Source organism: Macadamia integrifolia, chromosome 11 (assembly GCF_013358625.1).
Source record: "Macadamia integrifolia cultivar HAES 741 chromosome 11, SCU_Mint_v3, whole genome shotgun sequence".
In the NCBI taxonomy this organism is placed as follows: Eukaryota; Viridiplantae; Streptophyta; class Magnoliopsida; order Proteales; family Proteaceae; genus Macadamia; species Macadamia integrifolia.
The window spans coordinates 30,339,282-30,353,545 of NC_056567.1; the positions used below are offsets into that span (position 1 = coordinate 30,339,282).

The 14,264-nt window shown below is 36.0% G+C and overlaps 2 protein-coding genes and 1 long non-coding RNA gene across 5 annotated transcripts in view; 2 read left to right on the plus strand and 1 right to left on the minus strand.

The window, feature by feature from the left end:
* Positions 1 to 702, plus strand: part of LOC122094265 (probable beta-1,3-galactosyltransferase 2) — an 8,553-nt gene extending 7,851 nt beyond the window's left edge. For both annotated transcript variants that reach the window (XM_042665015.1, XM_042665016.1), the window contains exon 11: positions 179 to 702. In XM_042665015.1, coding sequence (XP_042520949.1) covers positions 179 to 327 — 149 coding nt within the window. In that variant the 3' untranslated portion in view covers positions 328 to 702. The remainder of the gene's footprint in view (positions 1 to 178) is intronic.
* A 139-nt stretch (positions 703 to 841) lies between these two features.
* LOC122094266 (CASP-like protein 2D1) lies at positions 842 to 2,676 on the plus strand. 2 transcript variants are annotated; one of them, XM_042665017.1, is made up of 3 exons: positions 842 to 1,942; positions 2,043 to 2,154; positions 2,267 to 2,676. In XM_042665017.1, the coding sequence occupies exons 1-3, from the start codon at positions 1,689 to 1,691 to the stop codon at positions 2,528 to 2,530; spliced, it is 630 nt and encodes a 209-aa protein (XP_042520951.1). In that variant the 5' UTR covers positions 842 to 1,688; the 3' UTR covers positions 2,531 to 2,676. The 2 variants fall into 2 exon arrangements, with proteins under 2 accessions (XP_042520951.1, XP_042520952.1); XM_042665018.1 differs by having other exon boundaries at positions 2,150 to 2,177.
* A 2,738-nt stretch (positions 2,677 to 5,414) lies between these two features.
* LOC122092614 lies at positions 5,415 to 6,826 on the minus strand. Its single transcript, XR_006144236.1, has 2 exons — positions 6,332 to 6,826; positions 5,415 to 5,877 (listed from the first exon to the last, which is right to left on the minus strand). It is a non-coding gene; the product is annotated as an uncharacterized LOC122092614 (long non-coding RNA).
* Between the last annotated feature and the right edge of the window lie 7,438 nt (positions 6,827 to 14,264).

The following is a 14,264-nucleotide window of genomic DNA, read 5'->3' on the forward strand; positions in this document are numbered from 1 at the left end:
CCACCCTCCCTTTCCTGATGACAATTTGTGTCATGGCCTCATGGGTGGTTTGCCAATAATAATAATAATAATAATAATAATAATAATAATAAAAAAAAAAAGGAAAAAACACATGTTGCTTTGGTAGGAGTTAATATTTCAACACAGATTTGTATATTGATGGAACTTCTTACCTCAGATTGTGAGTGGAAGGCTCAAGCAGGCAATATCTGTGTTGCTTCATTTGATTGGACCTGCAGTGGGATTTGCAAATCTGCTGAGAGAATCAAGGAGGTTCATCAGCGGTGTGGAGAAGGTGAAAATGCTCTCTGGAATGCAGTTTTCTAAAAGGCAGGCTGGAGTTCTTCCAAACTCAGGAAGAAGTGGCATGAGAAGGAAACCATATGGTGCGAGAGTCTTCCGGTAATATGTGGTGTAGAAAATGTATTTAATATCACAATGTAGAATTATAGTAGAGAGAGAGAGAGAGAGAGAGAGAGAGACCTTGCTCCTTGAAACGGGTTTTGCCATTTTAGCAGAGGAGATCTACTCCTGAAGCAGCAGAAGGGAAGCAAGAGGTTGTCACCACCATTCTTTAAATGCTTGGAAGGCCATTTTGTAACTTACTTTTGAGTGGCTACTGGGCTTCATAATAAACTCTAATCTTTGGGGCAGCTTTTGCTGCCTTTTGTTTCATAATTAGTGAAAGCTGTTTTAGGCTTTGATGGGTCTTTGCTCCTTTTCATTATTACAACTGAAATGGTTAGAAAGATGCTCTTTTGATTGCTTTCCTTGAGTGTTAAGATAACTCTCAACTCCTTTCAGGATCGGATCCTCTCGTTTTGTCCCGGTGCACCCTTATCATCCCCTCTCTGCAACCCTCTTGCTGCAACATCCTAACTAATAAAGGAACAGTATAAGCTTTGAAGGCTCTTCCCATACAGCAATTTCTGCCATTTGGATTGGTGAATTTTTGCATTTCGACTATTGTGATGTCATGGAGAATACTTGAATAGATATCTTGTCAAATTTGGTGGCTTATCTCAGTCACAATCCTCTCTTTGCACTTTTCCTCGATAAGGGTATTTGTTATTCAATCTACATCAAATGGATTTCAATTCTTTTGAACAAATCTCAAATTATTATTTTGATATGTAGAAGTTGATCTGAAGTAGGTGAATGAAGCTTCCACAGTTTTTAAGTAGGGAAAAAGATCCCTACCTAGTCGTGTGTCCCTACACCACATATATAGGGGTGATGAAAAGACCACCTTATCTCCTTTGTTTGATGCCTATACGCTTCTCCTGGTAGGTCCCCCAACCCTTTTTTAAGTATACCTCATTACCTATATAAAGGCAATCCACCATGATTGCTTTTAGCCAGTTGCAGAAAAGCAAGCGCACTTTCAACTTTGTCTCAACTCCCAACTCTATAATCTCCCCACTAGGGAGTAGAGAATGTGTCAATTTAGTGTCCATTCAAGTGGTGCCCTTTTTATCATGAACAAAGGAGTCCACTGTTTAGTGTAGTTGGTGCAGCTGTGGTGTACAAAAACAATGCTCACCAGGAGGTCTCGGTCTTGAGTTCGAGTTCGATTTACTCTAAACCACAGAAATCAGAATCAGAATTAGGCTCAGCTGATTCCAATTTTTGAACCCTGCTCTGAGTGCTCTCACTGTCTAACAGGAGTCTGTCCATGTGTCCATGAGATGGATTCTTATCTCATCTCATTCTTAAAACCCCAGTTGCCATTACAATTGGGTTACCTTGCTTTACACTCAAAAGATAGTCAAAAAATGGATCAAAACAAGCCAGCCTCAAAAGTTCATCTCAGATTCATAGATCTTTTTCTAAGGCTCTCTGTGATACCTCTTAGTATTGCATCCATATGGCTCACTGCAACCAACAAGCAGGACAGCATCATCTACGGAAGGCTAGAATTCAGTAACCTCTCAGGGCTCAAGTAAGCCCTCTCTCAAAAATTATTTTTTAATGTTCTCCAGCCTAACTCTGTTTTCTTCATTTCTTATTTTGTGAAGAAGTGAATATTCATTCTTCCACAGGTACATGGTCTGGATCAATGCCATCTCTGTGGGTTATTCCCTTGTGGCTATTGTTTCTTCATGGTTCAAATGTCTATTAACTAAAGCTTGGTTCTTCCTCTTTTCAGATCAGGTTCCTCTTTGTTACAGACCCATGTGAGATTTTTTACTCTTCCCCTTCCCTTTCTTGGATTCTTTATTTTGGTACTGAGAATTTATTTTGATGGTTGGGTGGATTTGGGCAGGTTCTGAGTTATCTGATGGTCACATCCACAGCTGCTGTGGTAGAGTTACTGTACTTGGTCTATAATGGTGATAAAGATGTCTCATGGAGTGAAGCCTGTAGCTCTTTTGGAAGTTTTTGCAATAGGGTTAAGATGGCTTTGGTTCTCCATGCCATAGCTCTCTTGTGCTTCCTTGGCTTGTCTTTGATCTCAGCTTATAGAGTTTTCAGCAAGTTTGGTCCTCCTTGTGTTACTTCTGAAGAAGTGGAAAGAGAAACAAATTAAGTGTTAATGAGTGACTTCTTGTGGAGTAGCTTTCTAATGGTGTTACCTTAGAAATGATGAGGGCTTGCATATATATCATCATTCTTATTGTAAATCTATGAGGATTGTTATCAAGGACTTCTGAAAGGTTAGAATTTGTGCTTAAAGATTGGGATTTTTTTTGTCCAGATGTACGTCATCTTACTTATGGGTTTCCCTTGAATATTCTTTGAAGATTCAAGGAAAATTGAGACTTCAACTAAGCAAAAAATCCCATCTCTTGTCCCTGTACAAATAACAAAATAAAGAAATCCCTATCTTTCCCCTCTTTTCCCCAAATGGTCACTAGATTCTATCCAAAAAAAAAAAAGTTTTTAAATTGAAAATAGGATTATTTCTATCTGATATAGTCCATCTAGATCAATATCAAATTGGTGTCAGCCTTCATTGATCTCATTTTTTGTATCGAGTTCTCAAACCTTGCTTTAAATACTTAAGCAGCTATCTCTACTCATAACCCGTATTTTGGATTGGACTCTCCAACATGGATTAGTCCATTTCTTTTGTCATTCTCACTAAGTTGTCTGTCAATGTGTAGAGGAAGGTATCCTTATGCCAAAGATACATGCAAAAGGGAATGTTAAAAAGTTGCAAGCTATAATTTTATAGTCCACATTGGTTGTTTAGGTTCTTAGTACCTTCATATACTTAAGGAGCTACTCTTCAACAGGAAAGATCATGTAGATAGTTACCTAGTACAACTGGAATGGATAGCGCAATGGGCACTTAAATAGGCCCCCTAAGGTTTCGGTTTTGAGCCTCAGTTTCACATGTGGGTATCCCCTTGTCTCACCCCGACCCCCTTTGAAATAATAATAAAATAAATAAATAAAAGGAGGAAGGTAACCATCTTCCTGGATCGGAGTTTGGAAAAATTGAAGTTTTTTGGCGTTCCACACCATTAATTCCAACGGTGAAGGTGAAGGAATACCTCCTTCATTGAGGGTGAAGAGAAACTGTCTCCAATAAATACTGCATGTATGTGAGGATGTGAAAACCTAACAAAAAACGTTTATCAAAATCGAATCAAGCTATTTACATCAAAAGTGGGAAACCGATTAATAAATGATTCGGTTTTGATTGCAAAATTAGGTCAGTTTAGTTGAACGGTTTAAATCAAATTGAACCATTTAAACATTTGATAAACCAATTAAAACTGTTAAATCGATTAACATATACATGATAAGTTTAAGTCAATTCAATGTTAAATTTATATACATTTCAATAAAAATTTAAAGGTAAAAGAAGCCTTTTTGAATAAAAAATAAAAAAATCCTAAGAAACCATTTGTAACGATTTTGATTTCAATATTTAAAACCATTTGTTAAATGATTCGATTTTTATTTTACCTAAAAATTCTTGCACCAAATTAAATCAAATCATTTACATCAAAATCAAACCTATTAACACCCTTATGCATGCCACTCTAGGTGCACTCACGGCTGCGACACATACAATAGGAGAAAAAATGTGACTTGTGATAATAAATTGCTAAACGGGTGGGGTTCTAGTTTCTACAGTAAACTGTTTTTTTTTTCGATATAATTCAAAAGGAAGAAAACCTTTACTCCAACAATGAAATAGAAATACTTCAATTGTTAGAGGTGGGTCTGAAACTTTGAATAACAGTAACTGCTTACTTGGTTGTAATATCTTTAAGCTCAGAATGTTTTGTATCAAACCATGCTTGAAGTTCCTTATTAAGCTTTAGAAATTATTAAAATGGTAGTTAAAAATCCAAATAATTCCAAATGCCACATTACTAAGCATCATGGATCAAAAGTCTGAAACTCTGAAATGAACCAATTAAGTTGAACCATGGAAGCAGAAACCAAGGGAATCTGCTGGTCAAGTTCCTTGTTTTTTTAAATGTTCATGTGAAAGGTTTGTTTGTTTAACCCAAAGGGTAGCCGACTTGGCAAGGGATTTTTATCTCGAGAAGTGTGTGGTTCTGAGTTCGACTCCTCTTACCTCCTTAGGGTTACTCACATGGGGTATTTGGTGCTCTTCACTGTTTTTAGTGAAAGTTGAATGGTTTTCATTCAACCCCGGTATGTGATTATAGAATCAATATGAAACTGCAGGACTAGTCAGGCTGAAGGCTTGAATAACCATTATTAGCTAAAAAAAAAAAAGCGAAAAGGTTTGTTCAACCATGGAAGCAGAAAACAAGGCACCGTTTGACAAAGTTTATGCTGTTTCTATGTCTAGAAACAACAGAAGCAGCTTTTCACGTTTTCAGAAATAAAAATGGATTTTTTGGTGTTTGATAAACCTTTTTCTCGAAATGTTTTTTGGAAACATAATACCACTAACAAACCCAATAGTATCATCAGATGCCCAAAAAGGAGAGAGGGTTCGGTTGCTTCTTTTTAGGTTTAAATAGTTGAGAGATTTATCGGGCACAACTTCTTTTTTCCTCTCAAATTTGTTTCGTTTCTAGAAACGATGAAACAAGTCCGACTTGTTTCATCAAAATCGTTTCTAGAATTGTAAATATGCATAAATTTTGATTTATGTTTCTAGAAAGGGGTGAAATGGAACAACTTTATCAAACGTTTTTTAGGTTGTTTCTCCGTTTCTAGGAACAAGAAAACATAGAAATGACAGAAACGGAACGTTTTTAAACGATGCCCAAGGGAATCTGTTGGTCATGATTGAACAGTGTGGTCCTCCTGAAAAAGAGAATATCTACTTCTATCTATACTATAAAGTAAGGCATGCAGGCTGCAAACACTAAGTACTGAATGAAATTTTTTTATTTATAATAGACATTGAATTAAAGGGCTCTTAATATCAATAAGATTCTTGCAGAGATCAAATGCTATTTCAAAATCACAACCAATTAACAATAGACATTCATCCTTGACAAGAGATTACCTTAAATAAGATCTTTCTTTCCTTCTTTATCATTGATCATCTTGCATGTATTCATGTGTTTCATGTACTGTAATGGGGTAGTATATATTACATCTATCTCATTCATGGGTTCCGCTCTGATGGGAAAACAAAAAACTTTAACCCCATATCCAAGAACTCTCCATCCCCTAGGTAAATATTAATAGTGTGAGAACATACTAAAACACAGTTTTGAAGAAGAAAATCTTATTATTATAATTATTTTTGGTACAAGGATAATTCCCTCCATACTCAACTTCTTCTAATGAGACAAGATTTGATCCTTGGGCTCTGCCATCAATAAGTAGGATATGAGCCTTATGCAATGCTTTCTTCTTATTATAGGTCAGTCTTGCATCCTATCTATGCCACTGTTGGTGGAGTTTGCTCCTCACCCTGTGAAACAACGACTGGTAAAAGAAAAACAATAGAGAATCACACACACAAAACACAGTAATTTACAGGATTCATTGAAGAGGGGCTATGACATCTATAGCCGAGCGATCAACCAAAGCTTCTATTATTCTAATGAAGAATTACAAAACCCTAACTCCACCTTGTTATAAGATTAACACCCTACATAAAGGGTCGCCTTGCACATTAAAACATAGAGAAACCCTAATCCCCAAAAGTACAAAACTAACCCATTATAGATTGAGATCAGGCTTCACAATAACAACCACACAGAAGATTAAAAGAAGTAAGAAATCACAAGGTGGTTTAACAAGAAATATTGTTGCAGAGAATTTGTTGCCAATGGTATTTATCCTTAAATGTTTTATGCATTGGTACCCTCAAGAAAAGATTACTTTTGATTAAATATATATGCAGAATGTCAAGATCAAAGTCCTTCTGAAGCCTGACCTTAGAACTTTGAACTTCGAAGAGAGAGTTCTTCGAGTTGGAGCTCGGCCATGGATAATCCTTCATCCTCATTTGATAAAAATTGCAGAAAGAAAAATGGTGAAAGCAAGCTAAGTAGAAACTTACATTCACTGTAAGAATTGCCATAAGGATCACATAAGTTAATAAAAAAGAAGAACTTAAGCAAGAAGAAGACAATAATGGAGAACCTGCAGCCTTGGATTGAGTCAGTAGGAGTTGCACCACGTGATATTGGCACGGCTCAATCAAATAACAGAACCCGAAACTTAACAGGAACTGCTTTCCAATTGAACCGGACCAATATCGCGTTAAACCAATCCAATCTGCTAAGAACACTCTCATCTGCTATTCTGAATCCCTCATAGAAATCCATTAATGGATCATCAAACTTAACAAGGAAATGAGGGAACTGTGAAGAAGATAATTGTGAAGGAGGCAGGGAAGGAACAAATGATCCATAAGAATCTCTCTCTCCCTCAGTCCCTCTATGAGGAACACAAGGGCAGCTGAGACTGGTGGGGAAGATGATCTTGATAAAAGAAGTGCATTGAATTCTACAACAACCAAACAGCAAAGGAGGTTGTGAGTATTAATGGAAAATTGGTACTAAAATGGCATCATAAATAAGGAAAAGCTCACAGATGAACTTTGATTCCTCAGTGAGCTTTTAATTTAGAATTTATGAGATATTTATAGAGGAAGGGGGACATATATGTTGGTAACTTTCTTCTCAAATCAGCTTTTTTTCCACGAGGGCCAACTGCCAAGGCAACTACTTCCTTATTGGTCCCAATTGGTCGTTCTTTGCCAAAAAAAAAAAAAAAAAAAAAAATGATCGGTTGGTCCAGTTTTGGTGTTGAATCGATTTTGATATGGTATTAGGCGAAATCGAAACCAAATCATTAAGACAAAGTTCAGTTTTAATTTGGTTATGTTCTATTAGGTTGACTTAACAGACTCTTATCGGTTTATTATTGATCCTGTTTTGGGTTTTTTACCACCTGATCGTGCATCTCTATACCTGGACATGGGATGTGATGAAAGGGCCACCCTACTCTTGATTGGTTTTCACGTTAGCGTAGTGGCCATATGATTAGGTAGCAATCCCCAACCCTTAAAATTAATAGGAAAATATGTTGTTTTTCATGGGAAAAAAGATCGCTACTTGGTTGCACACCTCTATGCCTAGACACAATGGTAGTGAAAAGACCGTTTTGCCCCCTGGTTGGATGCATGTGTGCTTCCTTGATTGTCCCAGCTCCATGCGACCATGTATTGATCTCAAACTTTTCTTTATAGTATTTTTCAATGCTTATTTGCTTTTTATGGTTGATCCCAGTATTGCTGGATTTGCTGCAGTAACCACACAATCAGATAGTGATCTCAACCCTTTTTTTATATTATTTTTCAATGTTTATTTGTTTTTATTAGGTTTTTTTTTTAGTTTCGATCAACCGATCCAGTTCTCTATTATTTTTATGGAGTGAAAACCAAAATCAAATCAATAAAGATTCAATTCGACCCAATTTGCTGGTCGTTTTTATCCGGTTCAACTGGTTTAGGTTTGCAATTGACACCCTTAGTCTTCCTCCTTTGCCTAGACACTAATTGTAGTGTATCTGCTGACGTCTACTTTCTTGCTCTCTAAGTAAACTCGAAAAGATTTTAAAAGAATTTAGAAGAGAAGTTCAGAGTGACCCAATGTGGGCCACATTCAAATCCCTTGCAGGGTAATGGACCCACATGCAGCTATCGCATGGGCTTTTACATATGTGGCATTGTGTAGGAGAATTGGATAAATGCAGCTTCATCTAGTCCCTACAAATGAAAATTCATTCTTGATCAAATCCAAGATGATTATTTTAGGAGGGCTTTCTACACAAATCTAGAGATTAATGCAAATATCTATTACATTGTAAACTGAATAGAACTGAAAATTTGTAGCTAGACCATAAGGGTTGTTGTTCACATGTTACGTCTAACTCAACTCATCTTTCGCCCTCATTGTTTCTAGTATTACCAAAAACGTATGATCTATTTTGTAGTCTTTAGAAGTTAACCTAATTTTTTACCAAGACAAATTGTTTAACCTAATTTTTTACCCTCCAAAAAAAGTTTAACCTAATTTTTGTGTGCGAACGTGTGCGTGTACATGTGCATGCGAGCATGTGTGTCAAAAAGTAGATCCAATGCCTAGCGTGTACATGTGCGTACATGTACATGCAACTTCTGCTGGAAGAGCAAACTAGGAGGTCAATGGATCAAAGCTTGTCACATGAGTGTGTGAGATTGTAATTATTGTTTACCCCCTTCTTATCATTCCACTTATGCCTTTGGTGTGCATAAGTAAAGTCCCCTTGAGTAGTTCCTTAGAAATAATAATAATAAAAAAAAAAGCGTGTGACAAAAAAGAAAATGCACCATACAGGTTTTACATATTTAGATTTAAAAATATTAAATAAAAACAAGCATAAATTTTGGGGATTAACTCAAAAACTTATTAATGTAGTAATAAAATTTTATTTCTCTTTTCCATCAGATTATGAGATTTGAATTAAATAAAATAGGATAGCGTTAAGGAATTTATTCCAAAAGTTAGTTTACACATTTCATAATATATTTTGATTTACTTATAAAAAATGTCCGTATTTTATTATTCAAGTCCATTTCATTTTTCTTTCATATATCTCGACATAGTCATAGAATAAAGTCAATCATTCTTCTCAAATAAATATCTCCGAATCTCAAAAGATGAAGACTTTTGCATTACATATCTAAGTTTAGAAACAAGCTTTTCACATTTAATCCCTTTGTATATTTGCCTGATGTGCTTATCAAGTGAAGATGAATATAATGAAAGAATCCAAGTTGGATATGCGATGACTTACCACCCCACCAAAAAAAAAAAAAAATCTGGATGTATGATAAGTCCAATCTATTGAAAAATTAATGATATTGGGATGAATCATGATGAGTCATATTATCTTGAAAACTTTAGATAACTTTGTAAAAAATAATTCCAATAATAGTTGGTATCATGATATTATCTGCATAAAGATTCCTCCTAACTAAAATCTTTAGTATGATATCAATATAGCTAATCTAACCTTGTTTTAACTTTGCTTTGATGCTTTATTATAAAACAACAAACCTAGTCTCATATTAACCAAAAAGAGGTTTAATTAGAGAGGAGCTGAGTGAAGGGCAAACTACTCGTAGTACACACCCTTGCATGCACAAAGACTAATGTTCTCTCTTTTCATTAATCATGTGGGTCCTTTTGTAAATGAATTGAAGTTTTCTTTTTTCTTCACACCCATTAAATTGACATGTAAGATCAATAAACTCTATTGGAGTTCGATCACTTACCTTCCTTCCCCCAATAAATAATTTGAAGGTTGAAGTTCTTAGGATGAATAGTTGTCATCATCATCACCATCTTCATTTATGCTTTCACCCACAACAGAAGCACTCCATTTGAGGAAATATTTATGTTGGAAAGAAAGTCTAAATCACTTTGTGAAAGATTCACCATGGAGTATGTATGATTGTGTTCCCTAGACTGAGATGATCACTTGGTCAATGAAGTGATTTCTTCCAACTCACAATAATTGAGGATCAATAATCTCACACAAACATGAGTGTAAAGCTTAGTTGTGATTGTTGCAACTTTGTGATGCTTATTCAGGCAAATCATACATCTGCTAGGCCTACCAAGCAATCATCAAGACATATTCCTCTAATCTCTGTCATTTTCAGAAGAGATAGATGCATCATCCCCTCCACTAGTCCCTACTGTCAGCTCATCTTCCTTGTCACTTAGTTCACTTCCCAATTCATTTAGTTTAGTTCAATCTCTTCTTGTCCACTTCTTTAAGTGTGGTCTGAGCCTTAAGAGGCAAATATATGTCCAAAGTCACAAAGAATCCCTTCTTAACTCCAAGATTTGTTATGAGTAAATTCCCATATATTCTAGCACTAAATTTTCCAGTAAACAAAAAATTATACATAAAGTTTGGATTGAGTTTTTCTCAAGCCGCATGATGAAGGAGAAATTCCTCACTGATGGCCATCATTGGTGTTGGGTGGGTATTTTTTACCACCAACATATTGGGGAGAGGGAGTAGGATGACCTTAGATGGGTGGGTGTCTCCTTCATAGTGGTTGGCTAAAGGAAATTTTTTTCAAGTTTTGGCTATATATATATATATATATATATTCTCTTTGGAACGATTTTGCTTCTTTAATAGATGTGATGCGTGTTGTAAATGAGGAAGAGATATTACAAACCTCCGATTAGTAAAAGAAGTGATAATGGAGGTCGGATCATGGGTTTTCCTCTTTGCATGGTGGAGAAAAACTTTATCTATTTCCCTTGACAAACCAGAAATTCCTTTTAACTTGAGAAGGAAAATTTAGACTTAGGAAAGAAATGAATAGAGGAGAAAAGAATGAAAGAGAAAGATGAACTGAAGTTGAAAACAATGTAGCGATCTATCATGTCATCCTTGCAACATGTGCTCAGTTCCCTTGAGACATCTTAAAGAAGTGAACTTCTTAAGAGTCATCAATCACATGAGTGTCGTTTTAAGCTAACTGTTACCTATTCTGCCTTTTTTATTGAAAAGTAACGGAGGTAGAGAAAAACATAGGCCAATGAAGAATAAAAGCAAACCAAAGTGATAAAGCCAGGCAGCGAATATATCCCTCTTTTTATCACCAATTTGGAACTTGATGACTTGAGGTTGGGCATATGAGAAGGATACAAAACACATATTCAACCAGGTGAGGGCCACTGCTGTTTAATCCATGTACACCACCAATAATTATCACTTAAAGCCTATGCGATTGACTTGCAATGCTCCATCAATCATCATCATCATCACCAGTTAATAAACCCTGATAGGAAATCTAAAAAAGTTTTAAAAATCTATCTCTACATGCAAAAGGGGGAAATATAGAGTAGAATTTAAAATTTTGGCATCAAGATCTTGTAGAAAAGAATACCTAAAATGATGCAGAAAAGAATGGAAAGCAAAAGTCTTAAAGAAGAGAAGCAAGAAAAGGGTCTGCCGACTTTAAGTGCAACAGAAACCAAAAGCCTTAGAGAAGAAAATACATTTGAGGAACTTAATCTGATCGACGTCAAAATATCATAAGATGAAGCTTGTACTCTAATTAGAGAAATATGCAGTTTTCTATGAGGCAATGAGCCAAGCAACCATCAAATTAGCTGGCATTAATTAGTTTAAGGAAATTCAAGTATTTTTTTTTTTTTTGGGGAGGGGGCGGGGGTAGAGAAGAAGTGGCTTTGGCAATTAACAGTTACTTGACTGCTGATTTATTAAATTGGATTAATTAGTAAAAAAAAAAAAATGAAGATTGTGTATATCCCAGCAAGATTTGAATGAGGGTGGAACAAATATTATTAATAAATAAGGCAAAGGTGTTTTGAATGGCCAAATGTCATTAACTTAGAAAATTAGATAAGGACTTAAATTTCGTGGACATGTAGACTCCAAAGTCCCCTGTCTACATGTCAAATTTCAGGCAAAAAGGAATTCCCCTTGTGGCAAAATAATTTGAGATTATAGACACTGAAAGTGTGCACGGATGTACATGTACGACTTGAAAATACAACAATACTTGGATATATAGGTATGATATTTGGTGCAAAATGGTGGACCCTTTACTAATGGATCAGGTTAAATGAACTTTTCCCTAATATTATGGTAATTAATACTTTCTAGTAAACCTTTTCCAAAGGGAAACCTCAGGTGATAGTAAGGTTGAATCTGTTCTGGTGTTATTAAACACTTTTGGGACCCAAACCTCTGCATGTGTCACATGCCTGTTTTAAATGGACATATAAAATGTTCATCAGGACTGGATACCTGAAGTTCCCTTAAATAGAAACTGAAGACTGACCATGGAACTCTCTCAACCAAATCCACATTTGGTTATCTAGAAATTTAGGATTTTCTAATGGCAATTACTAGAAAAAGCACTTGAGCCCCCAATTATCACCTTCAATTCCCCTCATGAAACTCTATTTCTTCCTGTGTTCTATTACAGTGATAAATTTACATTAGAGAGAGAGAGAGATATTACATGAAAACAAAAGATCATACAAGTTTCTGTCTTTGATGAAAGGACAAAAGTAAAAATGAACAAAAGTTGGACTAGTCAACTTATAATTGGTCATCTACAATACTATTTGAAGAACATTTAAAATGGTGGGTCTGTTACACCTGTGCAAACCCCTTAAAAGCATTGAATGACAAACACAAAAGAAAGGATGAAAACCCTATTCCCATCTCCATCAAAATAATTACAAAGTACACACCACACCACCAGTGACCACTTTGTTAAGCATACCTACTAACGTACTATTAAGTAGTCCTTTCCTCCTCCTCCTCCTCCTCCTCCTCCTCCTCCTCCTCTACCTCAACCTCTTTCTCAGAACTCCCAACCCTAAATTAATATTGGGTTTTACACTAAATATAATGTAAACAAAGTAACCCCTTCATACTGTTCTCACGTGAAAACCTTGTCCCTACAGTACTGACTCTTTAATTCACCTTTGACTGGGTTTCTACAACTTTCCGGTGATCAATACTTCCACCATGATTGGCCGGCCGGCCGGCGAGTTTTTGCAGGTCCTCCTGTAATCTGGTCTCTCATGACTGTGCTAATTTCAAACCCTAACATTCTCCATATTTATGCCAGCAAAGTAACATCACTACACATCTCCTGAGAATGTAGAACCGAGACCTTTGCTCCTTTGCCTTGGCTAGGCATCTCTTCTTCAAGCTTGAGTTCCCTTCTGAGCTTTGCTTCTGTGTTGATGGTGCAGTATAACACTGGCCCATGTCGTGATCCTTCTTCACCTATTGAAGAGAGAGAGAGAGAGAGAGAGAGAGAGAGGAACTACGTGAAGGGAATTGAGATGGGCTTAATGAGAGCTTGAGCTTTGGTGGAAGTTTAAAATAATCTAGAGGGGTGGGGTTCTGTTAGTAGAGATTAGAATGAACTGTCATTGGTGGGCTTGGCATGGGCCCACAAAGTTCACTTTCAGATTGGCTACTTCTATTGTGGTGGGTTCAGAGTTCTTCACTCCTTTGTTAGTTTTCCCAACTAGTGTTTGTCTTTTACCAAAGTAACCCTTTGGCTTGTTCTCAATATTTGAGACCCACCACCAATGCAGTTTGTAGCCACATATTTAGTTGCAAAGGAATCCTAAAGAAAATATCCAACAAATGAACATATAATCTAAAGTTATTGGGTCTTATGGGGTTGAAAGCTTTTTCGAGACAGCGATTGGTGTGGTGTGTAAATTCTTCCCCACATTGAAATCGTAGGAAACCTTCTTCCTTAAAAACTAAAAATCAATATTAATATTGACACATTCTATCCCTCAATGAGCAACCCTACAAATAAATCTCTTGAGAAACATTTTTTCCCTCCACCCTTGGTCAGAAATGAATTGTTGTAATCCTGATTAAAGAATAAGAAAAGATTTGAAAAATAAGAGTACTAGAGTTTTAAATCACGGTATTGATAAGGGTATTAATCTCAGCCAATATCAAAACTGGTCCAATCCAGCATGCCATTTGGTCATCAAATTTGGATAAAAATTAAGTATCAAACCATTTCCCCTCAATGGATTCGGACTCCATCAATTCATATATGTATTGGTCTTCAACAATATTGATACATATCAGCCAATATACGAATACAAATACTAAATATCATGAATGAGATAGGAAGAGTGCCTCTAGCAAGAGTATGAGCCTCCTGTGGGTGCCTTCATGTACTAGATGATAACTTGAGTGATGCCCAAGTTTCTATGGGGAAATTGCTCACATCAACCTCGTATTCTAATTTTTATTAAAAAAAAAAAAAAAAAAAA

What these genes read in the sequence shown, in the direction of transcription:
- LOC122094266 (XM_042665017.1), top strand. Translation starts at nt 1,689, where the DNA reads ATGGATTCTTATCTCATCTCATTCTTAAAACCCCAGTTGCCATTACAA. An exon ending in AGTAACCTCTCAGGGCTCAA is followed by an intron (nt 1,943 to 2,042) that starts GTAAGCCCTCTC and finishes ATTCTTCCACAG; the next exon opens with GTACATGGTCTGGATCAATG. An exon ending in TCTTCCTCTTTTCAGATCAG is followed by an intron (nt 2,155 to 2,266) that starts GTTCCTCTTTGT and finishes GGATTTGGGCAG; the next exon opens with GTTCTGAGTTATCTGATGGT.